Raw genomic sequence first — 27,799 nt, forward strand, 5'->3', positions numbered from 1 at the left:
ATGGAAGGACAAGAAGCAGGAAATGATTACAGAGCCTGACCTGAATGAATTACGGAGGACAGGTTATAAAGGACGTAAAAGAGAAGAAATACATACACATATAAAGGATAGGAGATACTCAACATGGTAACTGGAAAAGAAGCATAAATGAAGGATACATTATTGCAAGATGAGTGATGCCCTTTCCATAGATATATGCATAAGGTCATGACATCATATTCAAACTCATATCACACCAGATGATGGCAATGGGTACGAATTTCTCACATTCAGTGTAAGGGAGAGGGTGCAATTCTATTCACTGTGTCACCGAACGCGAGGATATTTTATAGGAGTATTAAATAGATTTTCCATGCATCTGAACCTAAAAGAGCTTCCTTATGCCAGTATAAAAACATACTAAAATCCTCCTGCACTAACTTCATGAAAACAGAATATAGTACCATCCACAGCACTTAGATTTTCAAATCTTCCATTACTGCATGTTGGCGAAGTACATCCTTGAATTTTTTCTCCTCTGCAAAACACTGCTCACTGCTATGCAATAACCCTATCCCCCAACCTATAAATTAATGTAATACTAATAGGCTGACGATTCTCAAAATAGAAAAATGACGAACAAGACTCATTCTTTAGCAGCTCTCAAGTGCCCAAATGTTTTTCCTATAAGATGATGCTTGGACATTACCTCCTTTGCTTCCTATGAAAGAATAAAATTGATAATTTCACATATTGGTAGGATTGCATAAATATAGAAATTTCTCTCATGAGGAAATTTAAGTATAAATATAGATCATTACAAATATTTATTTGGAAACAGATATACAGAAGCAATAATCTGTACTTATATATATATATATTTATATTCATTCAATGTCACTTCCTCTTTTCAAATAAAAATTGCCAAGTCTCAACTCAAACTATCATAGATCACAATGGTTCCACTATCAATGCAGGGCAAGTCCATCACTGTGATATCTTATTCACATGATAAAAATGTACAAGATTTATACAGTCTCCTTAACCTTTCTGATCAAATTTGGTTAGCGAACTACTTCACTAGCACAACAAGGGGCACGCATACATTTATTCTGCTTCATAAAATATAATTAGACAGTTACAGTAATTAACTACATACATGAATACAATAAAGCAGTTATCATGAAAATAATGTGTTTTCATCTTTATATTTATACAGTGCAAAATCACAAAGTTTTGCTCTAAGTTTGTAACCTTGTTAATAATTACAAGTAAATCATTAAATTTGGTTGCCATATCTTAACTTGTCTTATGACATGGAATTCATGCTTGAAACCGGTTGAAAGAATGTACAAAATACTTCCTAGTTAAAAATGTTTCTCTATATATACCTTCAAGTAGAAATTAAAAAAATCAAATTAAAAAATTCTATACACAAGATTCCGTAAGACTTGATTTTTATCACGAATCCATTCAACGAAAAACTACATTTATAAACACCCTAGTCATTCATGATTGAACATTTGGAAAATTATTTCATGAACCTCATCCTCAGTGATCAAAAATTAAACTTCACTTCACTGTATCAAAATAATTTTCCTTTGCAAAAACTTACATATGAAAATTTAATACAAATACCTCCGTACTGTGGTTCCTTGGAAAATTTCAAGGTGATCTAGAAACAGGATCATTCAGCCATAATCCAAACCACATTATCAACTTCTAACTAAGGTCTCAATGCAACTTTCTACCCTCATGGTATTTTAAAGCTGCATAGCCAAGGTCAACATTTCCCCTTCATTATTCTCTGACCCAAAGAGAACTTGGAACAATGGGATCACGAGCAAGTGCAATAAGGTGAGAGAAAAGGACACTTCATCATGTCACCTTATCATCATCATCACTAAGTTCTAATTTCAAATTTTCACTCCCACTATCTGCAGCATTTTCAAGCTCAATTTCCTCCATAGGTATGCTACTTTGTACATCAGGGTCTCTACATCTTTCTACGGGTATGTTTGTACGAGGGAGAACTTGCGTGGGAGCCTGATGAGTTTCAATCACAGGCAGAGTTGATGAACTTCCTAGTGTAGTTATTGCCACACATGCCTCTGAAGAAATGCCCCCCGTTAATGATGACCCCTTCCCTTCCTCTGAGAACTCTTTGGGTTGTTCTTGTCCCAAGCCGCTACCAACAGGAGCTCCAGTTGATGCGGAAACTGTACTCAACTGAACCCCAGAGTCACTAACAACCACAGTCGGACACGGCTGGGCAATGGTCTGCATCTCTACCGACACTGTAGGCTGCTGCATAGATACGTTCTCTGGTACTGAAACAAGAGTACGTGCTGGTATTTCCACCTCTATGTAGCTCTTATTCTGCAATTCACTCATAACATGGATGGTTCTGCCATCACCAACAATTTCCTCCCTCCTGGATTCAATGACGCCATCACTTGGTATGCTTTTTGAATCCTCTTGCACAGTAACCATGGGATTGACACACTGCCTGATTACATTTGGTACTTCACTAGTACATCCTTGCACTAACTTTTCTGAGTTGTCTAATGATGCATCCAATTTTGGATTGATACTTTCCAATACAATATTTTCGGTAAGAATGACTAATTTACTATCTTCCCCTTCCCCATGGTTAGACATCTCTGATGAGTCCATTATTTTCTGAGAAAACATTTTCTCCTGAAGATGTTCCGTAGGTACAGACGTTGAATTTTGAATGTGGGCATTTGCACTGGTTACGGGAGGATTACCTTCTGACGAGCTTCTATCACTAATGCCTAATCCTACAGTTACGTTTCCATTCTCACCAGTGTTATTGTCCTGCCCAACCGCCACCTCTGACATACTCGTTCCTTGACATACTGATCTGTCTTCCATGGAACTTACTTCACTCATCACTTGTACACTTTCACTATGAATGGCAGCTGGAGCCAGAGGCACGATATCTGGAGGTTTCCCGCTGTCATCTGTCTGGTCTAGGGTTTTCATAGGTATCTGAGATGGATCTACCAGCTTTGCTTGAGGTGGTGCTGGATCACCAGTGGTCTGCACCATTGTAATTTCACCAGTGGACATATCCGTGCTTAACACCATATTTATTTGTGAAGGCTGGTTTTGCTGAGAGAGGACTCCGGTATTTTTCTGCATCGCATCCATTGGCAGCAATATTCCAATCTGTTGCGGATGAGGAACGACTGAGCATCTGTCAGTGGTAAAGGCACCTGTTAACATGGGGGCTGGTGTTGGTGGGGCACTCCTCATGGCCCGTGAAGGATCAGAGGATTTCTTCTTCAGGATGCCAATCCTCCCTATCTTCCCCGTTGATCCCATGACCTTTTCAGGAGTTTCCCTGGGAGGCTCCTCTGGAGGCATCGCATTCATCAAAGTAATTTGAGGAGCTGCAGTCATACTAGTGCCATCCTGAGCAAGGACAAAGCACTTCACTGCCTCCTCAAATTCAGACTCTCTCATGGCTACTGGCATACCCATTTCCGAAGACGATGGCAGGGTGACCAGAACGACAGTTGACGTTCCTGATGGGGCAGTCGCATCAAGAGGAACCTCCCTGACAAGAATAGGAGGCATTCCATCATATGAGGCAGCCTGCTCAGCAGTCAAGCCACCTTCACCAACTGTCCCTTCCTTCTCCAGCTTCGGAATGCAAGTATTGATGCCCACAGGGATACTTGATGAACCCTCGCCCTCAGCCCTAGTGACAACATTACTTCCTATGGTGTGGGAAGGTTGAGACACAAGAACACCTATTGTGACCCCATCCTTGACCAATGTTAGCCTTTGCCCAGACATATCATTCCCGTGAATCTGAGAATTGGGATCAGCAAGTAAAATTGGTATTTGTTTGGCTATATCCATGAGAGTGGTACCATTAGCAGTTTGAACAGCAGTCAACTGACCAGTATTTGAGTCTAAGGCACAAGTAGCAGCTTCTTCTCCTCCATAATGTTCCATTTCAGTCAACTGACCAGTGTATGACTGTGCCACCTCTAGGTCTCCACTTATAATATCTGGCAGTATGTATTCATGAACTGATTGAGACATATCATGAATCACAAAAGCACTACAAGAATTGCCAGCATTTTCTTGCCTGTGGCCCTGATTTCCATTCTCTGAGACATCAGTCATGGAGTCATTGAGACCAAGAGAAGCAGCAATGCCACTGGCAACATTTGACAGGGCCTCTGCTTCAGACGAAGGTACTAATGTTGGTGCATGCAACATGCCTGATGTTGCAATAACTTTTTCTCCAGATTGCAGAACAAGAACAGTATGCTCAGGATGAGATCCATCTTCAGAAGAAGGCCCACCGCCTTGAATGTAAACTGTAGACCCAGAGTCAAGGATTCTGGGCCGCATTTTCTTTTTCTTGCCATCAGGAAGATTTTCATCATCCCCTTCTAGCTGCCGAGCAATTTCTTTATGACTTGATCTGATATGAGCTTTGAGGTTTATGTTCCGGACAAATGGTTTCCTACAATATGGGCATTCATACTTCTTTTTGGTGGGGTCCCCGTGTAGATTGGCTTGCATGTGTCCTTGCAGAGCTCCATTGCTCTTAAAACTTGCATTGCACACTTTGCACACAAAGTCCCTTGAATTTGAGTGATTGTTTCTGTGCTTGATCAGCAAACTCTCACTTAATGCCACATAGTCACACTGGTCACATTTAGGGAATTGACAATTTCTTGGTGGAGGCACACCATGCCTAGTGTAAAGGTGGTAGAGTAATAGGTTTCGTTTACTAGCCTTATGACCACAGTGCTCACAGATTCTAGCATCTATCTTTTCCATGTGGATGTCCTGAAGATGCTTCCTATAAGAATAATATGTTTCAAAATTAATTGGCTGCTCATTGGACCCACAAGAATGACAAAGCCATGGACCTGTTGTATTTTCTGCTCCTGATGGTGGCTTTTGACCCTCAGGATTCACAAATTCACTCAACGGTTCTGTCAAGGCTCCCCTTTTAAGAACAACTTTCCCCTTGGATGCATCATTAGACTTCACAACCACATAAGATACCTTGGATCTCACCACTTTTCCAGCATCTCCTTCAACTGGCGCAACAGTTGGCTTCACATGCCCTCCCCTCTGCATTATCTTTAGTTTGATGTTTTTATTATCTTTTACGAGGTGGGGATACTTCTTCAGAACCTCTGAAATAATCTTGGCATGATTGGACAAGTTATTTGGCTTGGCCGAGCTGCAAGAAAGAGAGCACTCAGTTTGTGAGATGATCTTAGTGACCTCTTTGGGCTCTTGCTTGACAGTGGCTTCAGTGGTATTCTCCTTCCCCTCTGGTGACTCGGCCTCCAGTGTAAATCGAACCCGTTTGGATGGAGTGTCAGGCTCTCTTGACATCCTACTCTTCAAAATTGACTTCTGCGGTTGTCCAGGAGATGCTTCTACCATGGAAGACCCTGACTCGGATGGACCAGATGGGCTTGGAATTGGTTCAACCACTTCAACATGCGATACATTTTCTGTAACTGTCATAGATTCTTCCGCAGAGGTCATTTCTTTTTCCTCCTCTTCTTCATCATCTAAGTCTGCCACGGGAACACTATCATCAAAGTCATCATCCTCAGTTCCTCCTTCTTCTTCATTGTCAACAAGGTTTTTCCTCAGTTCTTGTTCCTTTGGAAAGGAAAAAAATATATTAGATCCAATATTTTTCACGCAATCAAAGTTGTTTAACAGCAGAATAACACAAGGTAGACATTTCTTAGTAAAACTGGTACCAATTTTAAAATGATCGTAAAAGTTCCACAAAAAACATCTGCAGTTGAGAGAAGAAAACTCTCAACAAGTCCTATTGGCAATCTAAAATAACTAACAATAGGAATAAATAATAATATTTTGTTTGATTTACATAAATTATGTAACATCAGAAAAAAAATGAATTGGGGAGTGACAAGTGCATTGTGAGTGCCTCTGTAAAGTTATCACTGTGGCTAGTCACAACATACTAGATAACTGACATCATTTACAAATACAGTAGAAGCCCTGTTTAACGAGTGCTCATAATCCCTTGGAGATTACTCACAAAACTGAGCACTCGTTGTATCCAAAGGTGTTGAATAAGCCCACTGAAGTCTCATAAACGTTTGTATTAATAGTTTTTCTTTTGTTTCGACAGTATTTAACGATGTGAAACAGCTTAGGAGTCATTATCAGGCACAATCTAGTTGACTATCAACATATTTAAAGAAAGAAATGGGGGATTTTCAATTTTATAAAATATTAATTCCTCCAGTTTAGGTGATTTTATTCCCTTTCTTGGATTTTTTGATTGCCGAAGAATGCTGTAAAAACAGCGTAACAAGTCTCAATCAATATGTTTGGTATGTGGTGGAAGTTTTTGGATAATTTTGCGAATATATCCTGCTGACAATATCAGTTTTATCGAATTTTCAAATGTTTTACCAGTACGTCAGTCAGTTAGAAAAATTAGTTGAAAGGCTCACTGAAATAAGGCATAATTCTGTGATCAAAGATATTTCTCCCCATTGGAAATGAAGTCAGCTTTCATCTTTAACATCACACCATTTCTGGACAGTTCTGCAGACCTTTGTTGACAAAACCACTTGAACACTGCAGATTCCATTAGCGGTCCCATTCCGCCAATGTTTTTTGCAGCTATGGGTTCCTAGTTTGTTCACTACTGTACAAATTTTATCTTTCTTTTATATTGTGAACAATGTAAATGACGAGACACCAAACCACCTCCTGATATAAGTCTTTGAAGTTCAGCTACTTTTGCACTCGTCTATAATTTTAATTTTGGTATTAAGGCCTAAATGTTTACATTTCCTGGACATAATGCACTCGAGCAAATCACATGACACTACTACACCCCTGAGATTGAGTACACTACATCCCTCCAAGCGAATAAGCTCCACCCCTTACCCTCACTCCAACTCTCCGTTGTCGTGTGATTGGGTGCATCAACTCGACAGGATGATAGAAGTTTTACAATCGCTCTCTTATGATGAATGCTGAGGCCCCATCAGACCTCTACCTTGGATCGTGCTCAAAGGATCGGATGCATTGAGTTCACCCCTCTATAAATGTAATCTGGCCACTGAGAATTGTCTGATGACAGCCAGAAGGGCCTAGTTCGGGGTAGGGGGTAAGGTTGTCAGGTAAGAAAGGGAAATGCCCACCTTACATGTAAACAAAAGGCTACCGCAAAGAAAGGAGCCAGAAGGGACATTGAAGGACCCAAAGGAACAATCCCTTGTTTGGACATTCAAAGATAGGGGTTGTTTTGGTTTTTCAGGCTTGTTTCTTTGCTTCATATGCATGTGACAACGTTGAATGACTAGACGAGGGTGTGAGGTGCATTTTGGGCGCAGTGATAGGCTGCAATCCATGCATTCCACCCCTCCTTTTTGGCTGTAACGGACAACTCTCGCCGGCCGGACTGTGAGGGTTTTCTGGAGAGCGATGGCGATGATATAAATAATTTACTAGATGTACAAAATCTTCAGTTCCTCCAAAAAAAATAAACCTGGTGATTTACATACCTATGATAAAAGCGCTGCATGGGAACAGATTAGCGAAGATGCATGTACTGCATCGCAAAATTCCGAACGGAATATTATTTTTGACATAGGAGTCTGTATATAGGAGCTTTTAATCTTGCCATGAGATCCAGAGGATTTGGTGAAGGAAATAGCAATTTTTTATTGTGCTCGCATAGTAAATAGCCCTTGAGGGTAACCCGCATCTAAGTTAAGCCATTCACTTACAGGAATTTAAGGGATTGGGCAGAATTGTGTCACAGTTTTACTAATATGATGTAAAATTTTGAATCATACAGAATTTTGGAGAGTATGAAGAAGTGATCATGAAGATCCACTATGATTGGTCACTAAGAAGAGGATTTCTACTATCAGCACAGTATTTCTGCTTTTACAAATTTTTTTACAGTTGATTACTTGGCAGTGCTGAATCCTCGTTTGCTACCCTAATGTTGACTGTTATTTTACTATCTTGATAATAATTGTGATTTTCCTACATGGCAATAACTGACGATGTCTTGATCAAACTACATTCCTATGCATAAATGAAATATTAAAATATAAATCACCGCATAGCATGCAATGGCAGGTAATGTTGCTCTAGCTTTCCATAAGTCGAAATTCAATATAAGGGTGCCGATCTAACTACGACAATGTTGCACTTCCATACCAAACACAGGAAAAGATCAGGGTTTCCCTACAATGTAAGTTCCCGCTCTTATGACGTAGCCTATTATATTATAATAGCAATGAAGCCAGCCAAAGAAAATGGGGGGAGGGGAGAACGAACTCCCTCTTGCACTTTCATCTTCCTCCCATTCCCCTCCAACTGATAACTGGGCCTAACAAAACAAGAGCTTAAACTGGGAGTGCACGGAGCGTACTCAAGGCTGTAAATCACATAAATGCTTGGACGTAACTGGCTTTAGGTGTTGTAGATCTGACACACATCTTGTGTTTATTGTTTAATAAACAGATAATGCAAAACATAATAGTTAATGCTTGCTCAGCAGTGCATCGCCCTCGAGAAATATCTGTCATAGTACTAAGCGTACACTGTGGAAGGTCTTTTTGACCTCCCTAAATCCGATTTATTTTACAAGTAAAACATATGCTGTTTGGCGGTACAATGACTATCACTCTCTAAAATATGATTCTTGTAAATTGCCGTACTCGCTAAACCGGACTTCCACAGTAATTATACAACAATAAAAAATGACAATTCAACTCCTAATTTGATTTCACCTCTACTGATAATTGGAAATAAAGAAATAAAACTTTGTAAGATTCACTGTTATTTAATTATGGGCACAACCCGGGTTTCGTAACTTGGTTACATCATCAGGTGACTGATCTTGCATGCACCATATATTTATGCACAAAGTACACAAGTGACAGTGAGGACATCTATCGGAAAGTAAAAGGACTGGTTGAAAGGGCGGGGGTGAGGGTTAAGCACGGAATGGAATAGGAAGAGGCTCTCGTCTCCTCACCCACTTTAACCCCGCCCTCCGCTTGCTGGTCAGATACCTATCCTCACAGGAAAAACCCTCGTCCCAAATCAAGGCTACTCCTTTCCCCCTAAGCCCCCCCTCTTCCTATTCCATTCCGTGCTTAACCCTCACCCCCGCCCTTTCAACCAGTCCTTTTCCTTTCCGATAGATGTCCTCACTGTCACTTGTGTACTTTGAGTATAAATATAAGATGCATGCAAGATCAGTCACCTGACGATATAACCAAGTTACGAAACCCGGGTCGTGCCCATAATTAAATAACAGTGGACCGTACAAAGTTTTATTTCTTTATTTCCAATATGGAGAGGTCTCACAAAGTAAAGCCTGAAGTTATCAGTCATATCTACTGATAATGCTTGTATGAACTATTAAAAGGTGATTTATCGAGCCAATGCTCTAATGAGAATGATGAAAAGTAGAATAAATGAATTTATGTATGGATATGATGTAGCACACACCCCCAGAACTCCAACCAGGAGTGAAAATAATGTGACAAATCTACAATATTTCAAATCAGAACCAACAAAGACTACATGGGCTAAGGGCATAGGGCTTAGGGCATAGGGCTTAGGGCATCAAAACCATGCCCGCAAATGATGAAAAAGTTAATTTCAGAAAATTAAAAGGAGACATTACCTGGAGATATTCTTTCACTTCCTGGATGTCGACAACTTTTCCCTTTTTAGCCTCGGGAGTATCAGTAGGGGACTGATTGGCAGGCCTTTTGTGAATAACTGTCTTCCGCAATTCCTCAAATGACACTGTTGTTTTCACAGGAGAGCTTGCCGGAATTGGTGTGCTGGTACGTGGCTGCTGTGGTACAGGAGGTTCCTTTGGGCGCTGCAGGGGCTTTGAATCATAAGATATGCTGTCAAACGCACCCGAAAAACCTAGCTCTTCCCCCTCTTCTTCCTCAGGCCACTCAAATCTTGTAGGTCTCGGTGGATCTTCACGAGAATTGCTAATTGCAATAACAAATGATGGATAGACAATTAGAGACAAATAAGCGGAGCATGAAAGAGAGAATATATAAAAGAATACCAGACACTCATAGCATAAGCTATTACCCATTTGATATCTCAATCAAATCCATACTTTATTTTATAGCAAGATAGACTAATGTTATTAATACTCGAGAGCTTCATAGCAGTCACAATGTTTCAATGCAGAAAGCTCATATATTAAAATTAATGGTATCAGCATTAGTTGGTTGAGATTTTTTGTCAAGAATTGCTATAGGATGGAGAAAATGGCATTTTTTAACTAAGGTATTTACAAGCATGGTTTCACTTCAGCGTGGGATTATTACAGGGCCAGAACCTGAGGATCTTAGGGTTTAAAGTCATTGCCATTTGAAAAAAATTAATTTAAATGAACCCAGGCTAAGCCAATCCTGATTGATTTAGGCATTTATTATGGGGAATTTGAACTCATGTCACATTGTGACCCAATATGTAATAATATTTTGCGGCCTGTTCTTACTCACTACACCCAAATAATGACATTAAAAAGAAAAGTCTAACACCTTTCAATAAATATACTCAATTCAATAACTGTGTAAATACTCTAATTTTTCTTGTCCATAAGTATCAATGTAAATCTGAAAATATTTTTTGAGACAGTGCCACTCCTTAGATAATATTATATAAATGACAAGTTTCCAACATACCATTCGAATTCCTCCACATGTGAAGTCTCATTTACAGCAGGTAGAGTTGGAGGGGCACTCCTTCTCTTCCATATTGGGAGCCTAAGGAACAAAATATCACCTTATTAGTTCTTAGAACTTAAGTTTACTATGCATCAAACACCGCAGCATACTTAGAACTATTGCAAAAAGTGCAATTTAAGCAGTTACAGGTAATTAGGGTGGAGCAATTTGAATCTTTTAATCTCACTGAAACACTGAAAAAGACTTAAAATCGAAAATAATATGATTTTAACTCTCATTAAATGCCTCCATTTCCAGATCAAAAGAGTAATTTGCAAGGTATCAGAAAAAATTTTCCTCAGCATCAAGACATATAAAAACTTCATTGAGACTTATGCTTCATTTTCTTGGTTACATTTTGATGATCCATAATCATTTTCCACGTGATCCTCTAATAGTACTTAATTCACTAAAATGTTAACCTCATTTAACCCATACAATCAAAGGAGGAATTAAACTGCAAATCCAATCAGTACCATCAATGGCATATACCCTAGGGTGGGCTGATAAAAATAACCTTTTTCAGCATCAAATTTAACCTGAGCAGGAAAGTTGTCAATGTACTTACATAATGGCCTCAGATCAGAAATTATTTCAAAATAAGATAGAATTGACCACTGCTTCCCAAACCCTAGAGTTAAAAATTTTGCAAAAGTTCAGGCTGAATTTGGAGACAAACAATTATAGAAGGAAATTAATGCAACTATGTCCGCTTTGCAATTACCAATAACTATAAATTTCAGGATTATACTTACAAAGATTTAACTTTGTTTAAAATATTTAAAGGTTCGTGATGCGTGAGAGAGATAATTTTTCAAAGTTTTTCGCACCCAAAAAAATAAACCGATTTTCATGCTAAGACGCAAGTAAATGTATAGTTAATAAGATGGACTATACATACTTCAAATTGCCCAACTTGAGTGTTTACACTGAACTTCTTAAATGCATTCAAGAGGGAAAATAAATGTATGAATGCATGAGGAAGAGAAAGAATCAAGGATAATCTGCAAACTGATGAAGTTGGGAGCTGTATGATCAAGATTTGACAAAAATTTGGGACGAAAAAAAATGGAAGTAACAGCATAACTAAGAACTCACTTTCTTCCAGGAAGCATCTCCGGAAGGTCGGGATCCACCATCTTGGGGACAACTTTCTTGCCTTGAAGATTATAAGTGATGGGCGGAGGAACTTTTTTATTTTGTGATTTTGCAACAGGTGGAACAGGTACAGATTGTGCATCTAAAAGCCTGGTCAGTATTGTCATTTTCATCTCTTTGGCAGTAGTGTAGAGTTGATTCTGAAGTTCCTCCTTGAACTCCAAACGCCCAGTGTACATGAAGCTGTAAAACATGGCGAAGCATTTCAGTGATATTAACCATCATTAACACTGTATTGATAGTGATTTAATATGCAATTACCGTATTTCTCCGAATATAGTCCCCCTCAGAATATAGTCCCCACCCCCTAATTTTGAGGCTTCAGTATTGGGAAAAGTAAAAAAAATGCGTTTGAATGTAGTCCCCCCCTTAACTTTTACCATGGGATTTTTTGGAAAAAAGGGGGGACTATATTCAGACAGATATGGTAAGTGGTGCCTCATGATACCATTACGTTACACAATTACCATTGGCCTCCCACATATGAATCAGAAATAAATGCATACAGTGTAGGCTTGATGGCGTGATTATGTTCTTCATTAGTTACATCAATCTTCCTATCATTTAATGTTAACAAATTCGATAGCATCGCAGGTAGAATTGCCAATGGGGACTAGTTTACCACCACAATATTCAACTTGAGACAATTCAACCTCATATGATACAAAATAGATAGTGGAGTAGCTATGAATCGTTGAGATAATAATGCACTAGTTCACTCTTTCCCTCCACATCATAGTGTTAAAGCCAATAAACTAACTGTTACCATGTCTGCAGTGACAGGAGAGTCTCTGTACAGACCACCTTGGCATAGTGAGTTGACCCACCAGCTGAATTTTTGTTCGATTGCTTTAAGCCAAGCATCTAAATATTGTTGCTCCTCAGGCTGTTGTCACCATAACATTTCATCCTTTTAACCTTTTCCCTACTAAAGACGAAAATATATGTGTGGACGTTTCTTGACCCGGAAGACGAAAGCTGCATATTTACGTCGGAGGTTTACTTACACAAATGAATGAATGCCGAATATATACGTTTCCTAGCTCTCCCCCTTTTAAGACGGTCGGGGGTGTAAGACGTCTTTGTTTCGGGACCCAAAACTGCGGGTTTTAGGATTTACCTTGAAATCCGGGAGCAGGTACCCGGACCCCTCGTCTTATATTACCCCTCTTAGCGGTAAGGGACCGTGGTCATACAATTGTTTATCATGTCAGGTTTTGAAATAAATATTTCTTCTTTTCTCAAGAAATATTAGCTAAGAATTGAATTCTTTGTCATTAGAGCAGTGTTTACAATTTTTAAAAGAAATTCTATGATAAATATTAACTTATATCTCGAGTTCTGTAGAAACATCAACATGGAAATTGTTGCTGCAATAAATACGTTAATATTGACATTAGAACTTTGTTTAAAAATTGACAATGCTAAAAAAAATGAGGAATTAAATTCAAAGTCTGCAATTTGTGTGCAAGCAACAATTATCCATGTGCCAAATACATATAAGCAATCCATAAGTTGACCACGAACCAATGCCGTAGGTAGGGTCGTAAACCCGGAAAGGAGGGAGCACAACTACTCTCAGTGTCCAAGATATTATGGAGTCCCCACCTGGGAGAGGTAAAAAAAGGTTCGGGCTGAGAGCTTTTGATTATCCGCGAGACCCTTCTTAACGAATACCTTGCAGAAATACTCCGTACCAGCAGAAAGAAGAGTCTATTGCGGCTCCGAATAGCAGTCATGCTAAGATGAAAACTCCACCGTCTCGAAAGGGTTAAAATTCAAGTGTGTGAATCAGAAATAATAATTTTACTTTATTTTAAAATTCAATACCTAATGTGAGGCACATAACACTCTTGTTAAAAAAAAGTTAAAATCTAAGAGGCAAAAATTTTCTATGTCCGAAGTTGAACCTGATATGATAGCACAGACGAGCTTCACCCAAGTACAGGGTCATACTCTTCCTGTTAGAGACAGTATAGAGAGCTTGCCAGGGCTGAGCGTCCGGCTGATCGATGCCCTTCCAAGCTGGACATAGATCTCACACTTGACTTTTTTTTCACCTTTTGTTGTCAACTACAAGTTGAATGCAAGCTTATGGCCAAGTCTGTGTTATGACTACTCGGAGTACATATAGCTTTATTACTGACAACTTGTCCAAGCCAAACCACCAAGCAAGCTCATTGGCATAACTGCCTACACATTATTGTACGTACTCAAAATCCAGGCACAAATCTCACAATCTCATCACCTGGACAGTTCAGCACACTCCCGATTATCTGGACTAATGATTGGGAGAGACGGCACCAATAATCGGAAAACACGGATAACCCAAACTTTCACTTTAATGTCTTGTAATGTTCATAATTTAAGTAAAACAAACAATATATTATTATTTATGCAGTTATTCTGTTATTTTGGAGTGCTTTCCGGACTCATTAAGAACTTTCTTCGCCAGTTCGCAATCTTTTTAGTGGCGATAAGATGGTTGTACTCGTTTTAATAACGCTCCATGTAAGGCCTGGTTTCGAAAACCACACATCCGTGATCTCGGCTACAGAAAAGTGGTTTGCACCAATGCTTGAAAACCACTGCTCGACGTCGGAAACGACACTGTCAGGCACCGCGCCACATAGTTGTCTCTCACACAAGTTGCCCGGGAGGCAACTGCTGCGGGACGTGTATCCATGATCACGGAGCATGGTCGCCTGCTGCGAGGCTTGGAAAACAGGAACATGGTGGTCCAGTGAATGCAGCAAGCACACGATTGCTTCAGTTTTACGAAGGGGATTTTAACGGTAACAATAAGCCAATTGTATCCTAGCATTAATGCAGTCCTATTTTATTTTTATATAAAGATCGTGGAATATATTGAGCGAGAGTGAAAATCATGCACGGATAACCTGCAACAGAGATAAACTGCAGCCGGATCATCGGGAGTCTGGTGTAATTATGCTTTACACTTCTAATTTCTTGAAGCAAAATTTTTGGCCCTCAATTATAAATTCATGCTGTATAAATAAAATGTGTAGGTATAGCTCTTGCAAAAGATTGTTTTGCTGTGCTGTGAGCAATCCTATTGCTTATGCCACAAAACTCGCTAAGTGCTTTTGAACGGGACAGGAAGGTTGTCATGTGTGGAGCGTCATCAGTAAACCATCTCTCATTGCTGCCAACACTCCCGCTACGAGTAAGGGGTGACTCACTACTGCCTGCCTTCAAACCCATCTTATCACAGGGCAACGGCACATGGCCTGAAATTCTTCCCTAGTCCACTAGTCCAGCAGAATACTTTTTAGATGCATATGAAGAATGCATAATAGAATTATTCCTGTGTTAACTTAAAGAATAATCCTCATTCACCTCCTCCTGCATGCATCTAGTCCTTGGGTCCATTTGTACTTCACACACAACAGCCATTACTGAACTTCAACTTTTTTCTTTAAGTAGGTTGGTTCCCCTGCTATTCCCTCTCTCTCTCTACCACCTTTCTTCCCCTCTGTCCTTTCCATTCATCCCTTCCACCACTACCTACCCTTCCACTCGCACAGGACTGCAACAGGTTCTTTTGCGAGAGCTATACGAGATTGCTGTCTTTGGTGCAAAAAATATGTCTAGACTAGGCCCAAACGGTAATTCACTTACCGAATATGTGTAGCATTTATATTATATATGCATTATATATGCATATTTTCAGGATCTTTTCCATTAAGTTGAAGGCAAAGAGTGGAATGGGTGGAAGACGGAGAAGCATTAAGCCAATCAGATGATAGTGTAGAGCATTTGTGGAGAGTTAACCCACATTTGTACAAGGTTTGCATGGGGCAAACTGCTTCAAAAAGAGATCATTGGAAAAGAATCTAGTTGACATCAGTCCACCCCTTCCCTGAACCATCAAACTCTTGTCGCCGCTTGATCGTATTCTTCATCTTCTGCTCATTCTGATCTCAATTGAATTCAGTCATTAATTCAGTCACTTGTCATTAATGAAACTGCAGTAGCATTCTATCCGGAAAATAAAGACTCTGTATCCATAGTCCAACATTAAAATAAAAAATGAGTTCGGAAGTGACATCTTCATATGCTGATTTCAGAAGGTGTTTGTGTGCCTGATTTTCTCGGCTACTCACCATCATGAGAAGCAAAAAGAAAAGTTGAGCAACCACGACTGATGATAATGGCTGAAAATGAGCTTATTTATTTACTTAAGGGTAACCTCGCCTACAAAAATATGTGCCCCTTTAAGCACTTGGAACCACGAAATTCGAATCTTGTCTGCACAATGTGAGAAGGTGCAATTTGGCGCTAGTCTTGATGAGACCTCGTAGTACTATCAAGTTCGGAACATCAAATAACAAAAGTCCTTCAATGTCCACCATTGAGTGATAACAACAGATAGAGTCCAACCATCTGTCCCAGCTAAAATTTAGTCTATCTACTACAGTAACAAGTTCTTTTTAAAGGAGCAAAACAATGACATTTTGCGTTAATTCACCATTCTAGTACACTACTGTGTGAGCTACCATCATCAATCTATGAGGACAAATATGGTTGCTAGAATGAATACAAATATATATTTTAAAAATCTGCACTCACTTAATGATTGGCAACACCACATCTGGATGAAGCTCATTTGGCAGCTGCAAGCAATTAGGCTCATTGTTTCCTTGTTTTTCCAAGCCAAGGAAGTACTCAGTACAAGTATTCAAAACAAGGCGATGTACCTGAAACAGGAGAAATGTCTTTTAATGCATCAAAAATACCTATGAATTAAAAATACAGGTACACACTCTTCACTAAAAGGTAAATATAGATCGTAAACTTTACCAGCAAATACTATTGATGAAATCTTCTTGGATTTGGCACTGGGTAAGGTAGCTTGAAGCTAACATTTCGATGAGAAACTCCCTCATCGTCATCAGGGCTAAGACTGACAGCCGAGTTTGGTCCACCCCAGTTTTTTATTCTTAGCTCGCCGAAGGATGATTGAGACCCATTGCTGGGCGGCCGATTCAAATAGACTCAAGGGTGTTGCCTGAGACAGCTGACCTAGAATGACTCTCAACCGTTCTTTGGCCAGCTCAGAATAAAAACCTGGGGTGGATCAAACTCAGCAGTCAGTCTTCGCCCTGATGACAACGATGGATTTTCTCATCGAAATGTTAGCCTTGAGCAGCCTTGCCCCAAGCCAAACCCGAGATGATTTCATCAAAACTAAAGATATGCTCCCAAAGTATTGTGTTACAAGAATTTCGTGTAAAGTGAAAGTTACATCAGGCAATAAAATTTACATCTTGTGTGCCATAGGCAGACTTTTCTGGGGGCACATCCATGGACATCAATACAGATGATCTGTGATCAAAAATCCAAATGATCATGCTTTTTAGAGCCAACTACTCAATGAATACATTAACCCTTGCATTGAAATGATGAGTCTAGTTCGTCATGAACTTCCGATGCCAAATCGTGCAATGATGAGTGTTTAACTTTAACACTATTGGGGGAACAAAATAAAGATTTTAACCAATTATATAAAGTTTAACAATGATAAACCATCCATAATGTACACCTAAAAGGCAAACTTAATGTGCTCTTGATAATAACTTGAGTGTTCATATAAGTTGGGTGTTTTAAGTGTTGGGTAAAAAATTCAGTTTATGTTAGAGATTGTATGAATCTAAAACTTTCTCAAATCCAAAGTCTATACCCAATGGCATTTAGGTTCTTGCAAATATCCACAGGGGTTATGTTCCCTTAAATGGAAACAGCTGAGTCATTTTTTTTTCACATGATAAAGGTTTCTGAACAGATAGAAAACAATAATAGAACATCTCTGCTACTCTATGACCACATGGAGCTTGCAAATTTACAAGGATAGTGCATGCTTGCACAGGAATGGGTTAAAAATTAATAGCATATTAAGTATTCATGAGTTAAAATCAGTATTTCTAGTATAAGAGGGATTGGAGCCAATGACACTATCATTTGTATGTCATTTAGAAGGCACTTTCATACCTGATAGGCATGACTACACAATGCATTTGCCTGTATTCATACATATGTAAACACATTCACCATCAAAATTGTACCACATATACAACAAAAATTGAGGAAATGCATGTCTAGGAAGTAGCCCGTTCTAATTTTGTGTATCCTTCCCAACATATGTAAGCACATGCAGTGGCGCAGCAAGGGGGATGAAACCCTCCAGAACTCTATCTATAAATTTAATCTATTATACATAATTGGATAAATACAAATTATAGAAAAGTGCAAGGATTAATAAAATAACCCTCAGAAAGTCGTAAAACTCAACATTGTGAAACATTTATTTTAAAAATTTTCCGGGGGAAAGCACCCGCACCTCCCATATTCCATACTCTCCAGTATTAGTTGCTCCTAAACCCCCCCCCCCCTCCTAGCATTCATTCCTAGCTGCGAACCTGCGCACATGTACTTGCAAAGGTAAATGCACCTTGGATACCCTCTACAGGGCGTCCATTATTATGAAAGGAGATTTTGGCAATTTTCGACCCCCCCCCTCTTAGTGAGATACCATGAGATTATGCTTGAGCCTCTCCCTCTAATCCCACATGAATTGTTCAAAATGTGTATTTTTAGAGTAAATGCTGAAGTGCTCACATAGCAATGTCACAAATGTGGACCCACCTTTTGGTTGTCCAGTAGCTAAACAATTGAAGAGCTACTGTGCTAGTTTAAAGTATACCGGGACTAGCCACGGTGATAACTTTCACGGGAGTCACCCGCAATGAACAATCGTGCAATAAATCCACAGAGAAAAAATCATCCGCCTTGACCACGATTCGAACCCGGATCCCCCGATTTCCAGTCCAGTGCTTTAGCCAGTTAAGCTACTGAGGCGTCATTCTCCCCTGTGGATATTTGTGGACACTACCGGACAAGGTGTTGCTGGACGGCAGAGCATATGATGCCACAAGCAGTCCAATCGTGTGCACAGCACCACAGCTGAAGAGCAGGCCCAGACATAGAACACAAGGAGGTGTTCGCTCTTGACTAGTTTAAAGTATACTGGGACTAGCCCGGAAGCCCGGGTAGCTCGGAACGTGCGTGCTGTGATTACACAGAAGAATGATGATGAGGATAATAATATTCAGATAAAGCTAAGGATGGTTTGGTGTGTCCTGAGGTAGGAGAGCTTTGCATTATAGAGTAGTGAATAATTTTTTTCTATGTTATATTTGTATGGGTAGTAGTACTAACCAATTAAATCCACTAAGGTCAAGGTAGGGTAACCATCGATCACGGCAGAAAATTATGAGGTTGTTTGTTCTCATTATGTTTGTGTTCTTTGATTTTCTTTGTGTGATTTTGAAAGTGTCCCTAGGGGTGTATTGTGACAGTGATGACAAAAGGAGACGATATGTTTGCGTTGGTTTCATTTTTTTAATGCTTGGTTTTGATTTTGATTTTCCTTGTTTATGTTTAAAAAAAACTCAATATTTTGACCTGATTGAATTTAAAATTTTCATGTCTGTAAATTTTTAATTTTGGGGGAGTGGATGTGCTGTTGTATTCCTTGCCTCATTTCCGTTCCAATCCAAACTCAGTGCTTCCTCCTTCCTTTTCGTACCCTCGTTCCCAACCACCCAACCCTCTACAACATAAGGTAAGACATTCTGTGAACAGGATCTTGACATGCACCCGATCCAATAACGGAAGCACTGACAAGAGAAGGATGAAGGCTCAGCGGGGCAGTTGGCATGGGTATGCAAATGAAGTAACAATAAAAGTGTGATTCCTCCAACATGCAAGTTCTTCCTTTTTCTCGCGACTTTCCTTGTACTCCTTCAGACGACAAGGACGAGAGAGCCATGGTGACTTACAATAGGGTGGTTTCCTATATTTTTTAATGGCCTAAATCGAAAGATTATTACTTCTGGAGTACATGTTTCACGCTTTTAGATTTTTTAATAGCAATATCTATTTACGCGATCAAATGAAAAGTGAACATTTTCAAGTGTGCGAAAATGCGACGGAAGTATGAATGCTGGGAAAAACCCGTGTGACGTCATTCTGGTTCTGGCTGCCGCTATGTGAGGCCACCTTGGTGTGAGGCTATAAGCACCGCTACGATGCAGGCTGCTAGCAGGTAGCGCTTGGCTTAAATAAAGATTATTGATACCCTATAAAACTAAGAAAACTTTCCGACCATAGGCAATTTTAATAAGTGATTATTGAGAGATATTTCCCTGAGCTCAGTGCCACATGCATTGGTAATCAGACAATGTAAAATTTCTGACAACTCGTATAGCATCTAGGTCCCTGTGACGTCACGTGGAGTGGCATCGCATGGCCACCAATCTGGCCTTTTTCAAATGAGGTTAAAACTGGCCATTAGCATTCGTCTAAACTGGGATTCCAAAAACCAAATCATTTGTATATCATGAATACACTAATGGTGGGTAACGAATCGCAATCAATGCCTTTCGTTTTCTTTGATGAAGGAAACTATCCTATTGCATACAGTGGCGGATACAGAAAAAACTCAAGGGGGGGGCGCAACATATCTGGAATTGTCTTTACTTTTATCGTAATAAAATATGATCAAGTCACAGGCAAAGTATATGAAAATTTTATTTAAAGTGATTATAAACATGTAAAAGACAATGACATCTTATGATATAAAAAAAGCTACAATTGTGGTTTTGCAATGTTCGGCAATACAGGCGGACCCGCAAGGGGGGGGGCGCGCGCCCCCTGCGCCCCCCATCTGTATCCGCCACTGATTGCATAGAGTTTTGAGAAACATGTTTTTTTTAGAACTATGAGTAGAACTTTTTACAAAAATTTTCAGCTGGCTGGGATGAGGTGCCATGCTCACTCCTTAAGGGGAACTGCAGTAAATATATTTTAGCTCCCATTACCCACATTATCAATGCTTCTCTGTCTTCAGGTGTATTTCCCGAGAAATTGAAATTTTCAGTTGTCATGCCTCTATACAAAAATGGGGATCACGAGGTAATGGATAATTATCGCCCTATATCAAAAATCTCTGTATTCTCTAAAATATTTGAAACTATAATTGCTAACAGAATAATGGAATTTCTAATAAAAAATAGTATCTTATCTAAGTCCCAATTTGGCTTCTTAAAAGGGCATTCTGCTGAGCTTGCTTTTTACAAATTTCTTGATTCTGTACTTGATGGTCTAGACAAGCACGTTCACACACTCTGCATATCCTACGATCTTAAGAAAGCTTTTGACTCGGTTGACCATGTGATTCTTCTTCATAAACTTCACTGCTATGGGCTAAGAGGTATTGCAGCAGATTTAATACAATCTTTCCTGTCAAAGAGAATGCAATGTGTAACTATTTCTAGTAGTAATATGAAAAAATGGTCTTCCTCCTATCGGGAAGTTGTCAGAGGGGTTCCCCAAGGCTCCATCCTGGGACCACTGCTATTTTTGGTTTATATTAATGACCTACCTAACTCGTTAAATGGTGAAGTATTTATGTATGCAGATGATACCAATCATTTGATAAAGCAGGCAGGAAATGTTGTTCTACCAGCTCAGGAGGCTGTCTCAAATATGGAGAGATGGTGTTCCCTGAATAAGGTTGTAATAAATAAGACTAAATCATCCTATATGTTATTTCATCCATTTCAGAAAAAAATTGACCATAGTCCATACATAAAGTTTATGGACAGTAGTCTTAGACGTACCACAGATACTAAATTCCTAGGCTTGTATTTAAATGAAAGCCTCAGTTGGGACAGTCATATTGACTATCTTGCCTCTTCAATTGCCTCTGGTTGCTACTTGATCAGAAGAATGATAATATTAACAAATACTGACACAGCCATCACGCTATATTATGCTCACATATATAGTAGACTGAAATATGGCATTGTAGCATGGGGAAATTCCCCTAAATCCGAACGAATCTTCAAATTACAAAAGTGGGCCATACGAATTATTTGTAATGCAAGACGAAGAGACAGTTGTAGAGACCTATTTAAAAAACTGAAGATTATGCCTCTGTCTTGTATTTACATGTATGAGTCAATATTATTGGTAAAAAATTTTGGAGGTGAATTTAACTTGAAGACAAATGAAAATGTTCATAATCATGATACGAGAAAAAAATCTAATTATATAACTAGTACTCACAACCTTTCTCGGTTCAGCAAAGGGCCTGCATATATGGGATGCAAATTGTTTAACAATTTACCAGATGGAATAAAAAATGTGCAAAGACTAGAATGTTTTAAACATAAATTAAAAGAATATTTACTTGACAATTGTTTTTACAATGTAAAAGAATACTTGTATAAAGACATGTAATATTGCTGTATTTTGTTTAAATTTCTTTATATATGTACTGTCACTTTATTGACGGGGCCTATATATGTCACTACATATCAACGGGACCAATAAAATATTTATTTATTTATTTATAAACTTGCTTTGCCGCTTCCTCTCATGAGGCCATCACACAAACTCAATTGCCAACGTATTGCACGATGGGTTCAACGGCCTTTTCATCCCACTTCACATCCAAGGCCTCTGGAAACACCACTCCGAAATGTACCCCCCCATCATACTGCCGGACAATGGCGGATCCAGAGAGGAGCTAGATCATCGGTTAGGTTGTTAGGTCATTAATTGCGTGAGGAGATTTTGGCAATTTTTGGACCCCTGCCCCCTCATAGTGAGGTATCATGAGATTTAGCTCGACCCCACCCCCTCCCTCTAATCTCACGTGAGATTGTTCAAAATCTGTATTTTCCGTGTAAATACCTTAATCTATACTTCCTTGCATTGGCTTTCTTAAATATTATTGCGTAGAATGTAGTCATATTTCAATAGAGAAACACGTCCAGCTCAATTCAACCCAGTTTTCTTGCAATTTTACGCTGTTTCTGGCGGAAAAAAAAATGTGATCTATTTAAGTATACCGGGATTTGCCGCGGTAATAACTTTTACGGAGTCACCCGCAATGCACAAATTGTGCGAAAATCCAGAGGAAAAATCATTCGCCTTGACCGGGATTCGAACCCGGATACCATACCACCTTGTCCGGTATAAGTTCACAAATTTCCACAGGGGAGAATGACGCCTCGGTAGCTTAACTAGCTAAAGCACTCGGCCGGAAATCGAGGGATCTGGGTTCGAATCCCGGTTAAGGCAAATGATTTTTCCTCTGTGGCTTTTTCGCACAATTTGTGCATTGCGGGTGACTCCGTAAAAGTTATCACCACTGCTAGTCCTGGTATACTTAAATAAGTCTAGAGCGAACCCCTCTCAGTATTCAAAGTTCGGGCTTTGCTCCCCAGCTGTGGTGCCATGCGCACAACTTGGACTGCTAGTCGTATAATATGCTCAGCAGTCCATACCACCTTGTCCGGTATAGTCCACAAATTTACACAGGGGAGAATGATGCCTCGGTAACTCAACCAGCTTAAGCACTCGGCCGGAAATCGAGGGATCCGGGTTTGAATCCCGGTCAAGGAGAAATGATTTTTCCTCTGCGGATTTTTCACACAAAATATGTGATACTTGCCAGGACCCCCACTCTCCCCTACGTGAGATTTGGTGAGAATCGTCTAGGCATCTTTCCCTCCCTAAACGCCTCACGTAATTATTGGTTGCTATGCATCTCAGGTAACATGGCCATTGGTAACTGTTTTGGATGGGTTGTTGATCTTGTTGTTATGCCAAGGAGGCTGACTAGTGAATTATAATTTATGTTTACGCACAGTGGGAATTAATAAATATGGAGTTGTCTCCATTGCAGTAACTTCAGTATTCCTTGGTTTACAACATCGACCTAGCACTATAACAGTGACAGAAATATGTTTGAATGCATCAAAAAATTTTATTTACTAATGGCGGTGTTGAAAAACAGTCATTTTTGAGATATTAACTTTGGAAATGACATGGATTGACATAAAACCTGAGTCAGCCAAAAAAAACTGTGAACTAAACTAATGTTTTTCTGTCACCATGATATTTGTTACATGGTTCCCCAAAATATTGCCATCTACCCTTAAGTTGGTGTAAACATGAAGATGGGTTTTAAACATTAAAATTGCTCCGTAAGTGATTTTTAAATAATTTACAAAGTGACTTTTTTCCAGGTGCACCATGGGTTACATTATAAATTTTAATTCATGACACTTTACGGCTACTACCTATTCACATAATTATAGGAAATTGAGTTCATGTCCTGGAGGAACCTGTACTAATGATATTTTGAATTATTTGGGATAAGATGCCAAAACCTTAGCTATTTTAAATATCACATTCAAGAACATCTGCTCAAGAAGTGGAGTTGGTACAATCAGCATAGATACGAAAAGACAAAGCATATAAATTGTCACAAAGACAAGTGATCAATATGAATGACCATCTCTACAACTCTTAAACTCCCTCATCTACTTCTTCTGTCTTGCTCAACTAATCCTTCAACCAAGGAAGCACTTAACCAAGTACCCAGCCCAAACATCACTCATAGTCAAGTCACCGCCAAATGTCACATCATCCAAATCCGAACCCTTCAGTAGGTAAGCATCTGCTCTGAACACACTCTCACTACCTCCCCAAATATGTTACTGCCAATAAATTATTTTTCTTCTCACAGGCATTTTATCTTGAAATTTCACCCTGACATGAACCTACAGTGGGTTATAATAAATCCCCGGAAGGAGGGAAGTTGAAATTATTACACAAGTTCCAAAATAAAGTAGTCATATAGAGTTTACATTCTGAGCACACTTAGAATTTGATGAAAAGAGCAAATCTATAGGCAACAACAGTAATATAAATAGAACAAATGGCATGTTTAAAGCAACACCTGAGTGTTGCATTCAAGTCCTGGTTGTACTTTGTCAAACTTGTACAATTTTCTTGGGCCGATGAAGTAACAATATTAAGCTAGTATATTAAACTGTAGAAGAAATTTTGATTTTGTCCATAATTAACAATTGTCTCCATTTTCTTCAGCTAGGGAACATGTAGGAATCAGGGCAAGACAATAAGAAGAGGGTGGACCTTAGACAAAAAATCAACAAAGTTACACCAGCCATCACCACATCTATAAGTGGGTTTGCTAATAGTGGGCTCCCTTGAAACCATTGGACAGTTTCATGACCTTTCCAAGTTTCTTTAATTAAGGTGCAGAAAAGTTTCTCAGGTTTTCCACCGGTTGATGTCGTCCATGTCTCCCGACGTTTCGATCAGCAAGTCGCGGATCAAAACGTCGGGAGACATGGACGACATCAACCAGTGGAAAACCCTAGAAACTTTTCTGCAACTGATACGCCGGGAAAACCTAAGATCATACATAATTCTTTAATTCAGCATACATTATATTGTTTTGTATTAGTTAGGTTGTAGTGTTCTTTTAAATTTTCAGTTAACAGTTCATACATAATTTTAAGTATACAAGTTATCAAATGATAATTTAACAACCTATTCAATTAATTGCAGCCAATAAGTGAATTCAATCCAACTATGACTTTTTAGATATTTTTAAAGAAATTTTAGGGGTGAATACAATAATGAATGAGATGAATATCTGAATAATATTTACGCAAGTTGTTTTCAAGAACACTTAAGACTAAATTAACTTCTTAGAAGAGAAATCATAAATAATGAGAATAAGTGTAGATAAATAATGGAGAAATCATAATAATATGAGAGCGAATTCATTGATTAATTTTTCTCAATAAATATCAGCGGTCGACATTGAATGTAAATGGAGCAATCAAGCGACCTATTCATGCAGGTATTGATCATCACCAATTTCCTTCTCATACATCATGCAAATATTTTCTCAGTGCTCGCCCGAACTATATACCGTAACATTGGGACAGCTCGGTAAAAATAAATTTCTTCGGATAAGGCGAGCAAGGCAATGATACATTCCAGGATCTATACGATAATATGAAAGGCTAGATCGAAGGGAATCGTACAATACCAGCTTCAAAAACATCATATATAAAACCAATAAACTTACCTTCAACTTAGCTTCACCGGAAAACTTGAGAGTTAAGTCACATAAATTGCTTTTTGCAAAAGACTCTTGAAGCCGTTGTAGAAAAAATATGCCCCAGTTGTCCACCTTCAGAAGCTTCAATGACAATGGATCCGACATTATGACTGCCTTTGCATTATCAACAAATATTATTCACCCAATCCTAAAACACGATATATAAATTAGGAAAACTGTAGATAATGCGATTAAGCTAAAAACTAGAAGTACATCTCTATCACATTTAAGGGGTATAACTCTTGGATTTCACACACCCTCAGGTCAAATTTCTTTCCTTAGGAAATTAACTCTAGGCCGTACATCAAACTCAGGGTATTAACTCATAAAAAGCGTATAACTTACACAGCACACCATAGGGGAAGTTTCAAATCATACCTTCTCTGGACAAAAAGTTACTAAAGGAGGCGAGAAAACCGTCGAGCATTAACTGCAATACAAGAAAGATGCTAACACGTAACTACAGCAAGGTCACCTTTTATTCTGATATCCAACAAACCAGAGGAATCAACTGACAAAAATGACTGTAGCAGAGTTTAAAAATGTAATGTTTACCATTCTCAACTCAAAGGGGCTACGGTGCCACTATTTGAAACAGACCAGGGTATTATTCCCGTAAATATGTGCCAGCTCCATCTCTTAGCTAAACCGTGATGTCGACCGAAATATTGAACAAGTGTGTTGCATTGCTTCCTTTAAGATGGCAGCACTATTAATCCGCCCGTCGCCACAATGCACTACCCGTATGCTAGCATTATAAACGCGGCTACTGAAATCGAGATAATGACATAGATTGAATAATAAATTCAATCCAAAGTACGTAGTATAAGTTTACACAAGCATTAAGTCTTATAAACAATTACTTTGAGTTAATGGTGAAAAATAAAGAGGGAAACTTCAACCAACTTAATGTTCTTCATTATTGCCTAGAATTATATTATTTTAATAACTTAAATCAGGTCATAACATATCTAACTGCAATGGCAGAGTTATGCTGTTGGCACTTACTGTTATGGATAACTATCTAATCATATTCACGTCATCAACCAACATGAAAGCAGTAATCAATCGCCAACATGGATATACATGTATATATCGAAATGAATTGAATAAATATTGATCCTAAATAACGAAAAATTGACACATAATCAGCCCCCTCAAAGTTTATAGAAGCAAATTAACACAATATTCACACAAAAATCCAAACACTTCCGACCCAAAAATCTTGCCTATCTTCCAGGTAAACTCAACAAAGGCAATCAGTGAATAATATTTGTTACCCAATGAATTAATAGTCAACTCAAAACAATTTCAAACACGATGGCATTAAAAATACGGCAGTTTGCTAAACAACAAAAGTCACTAAAAACAGCTGTATACATAAACAGTTATCTTACATTAAACCAAGGAAATCTGGATACGAAATGGCTCGGTGGGCTCCGGGGCAACTTTGACGCCCGATTCTTCATGCACAGCACTTACACACAAACTATTAACACAGATGAGTGTAAACAAACACAAAATCACAATAAACAATGAAAGCGGTGCACTCCCATGATTGCATGACACAAATCCTCCGAAAAGAAAATACTAAAATCGGGTAAATCAACGTTGAGCTGACTTAGAAAACAATTAAGGATGAACTTGTATTTAAAATGACGTGAAAACAGTTGATAATTCAACACAATATCAAGAGAAGTCAGAAGGTATCCATCTTATTACAACAACCAAGAACCCTGTATAAGGACGATTGTCTTCGTGCGCTTCGATCGTCATTTGTCCAAAATTCGTGTCGCAAGTTAATATGGTTCCTAATCCCGCCGATGGCAGCGACGAC

General features: G+C 38.9%; 1 protein-coding gene across 6 annotated transcripts; it reads right to left on the bottom strand.

Annotated features, from left to right (window-relative positions):
• Window positions 1–789: 789 nt before the first annotated feature.
• LOC124166412 lies at window positions 790–27,684 on the bottom strand. 6 transcript variants are annotated; one of them, XM_046543939.1, is made up of 9 exons: window positions 27,360–27,684; window positions 26,518–26,731; window positions 26,341–26,392; window positions 25,930–26,110; window positions 16,521–16,648; window positions 11,868–12,110; window positions 10,728–10,808; window positions 9,695–10,019; window positions 790–5,655 (listed from the first exon to the last, which is right to left on the bottom strand). In XM_046543939.1, the coding sequence occupies exons 4-9, from the start codon at window positions 26,065–26,067 to the stop codon at window positions 1,858–1,860; spliced, it is 4,713 nt and encodes a 1,570-aa protein (XP_046399895.1). In that variant the 5' UTR covers window positions 26,068–26,110; window positions 26,341–26,392; window positions 26,518–26,731; window positions 27,360–27,684; the 3' UTR covers window positions 790–1,857. The 6 variants fall into 6 exon arrangements, with proteins under 6 accessions (XP_046399895.1, XP_046399892.1, XP_046399894.1 ...); XM_046543936.1 differs by having other exon boundaries at window positions 26,308–26,392; XM_046543938.1 differs by lacking the exon at window positions 26,518–26,731 and having other exon boundaries at window positions 26,308–26,392.
• Between the last annotated feature and the right edge of the window lie 115 nt (window positions 27,685–27,799).

Source organism: Ischnura elegans, chromosome 10 (assembly GCF_921293095.1).
Source record: "Ischnura elegans chromosome 10, ioIscEleg1.1, whole genome shotgun sequence".
Lineage (NCBI taxonomy): Eukaryota > Metazoa > Arthropoda > Insecta > Odonata > Coenagrionidae > Ischnura > Ischnura elegans.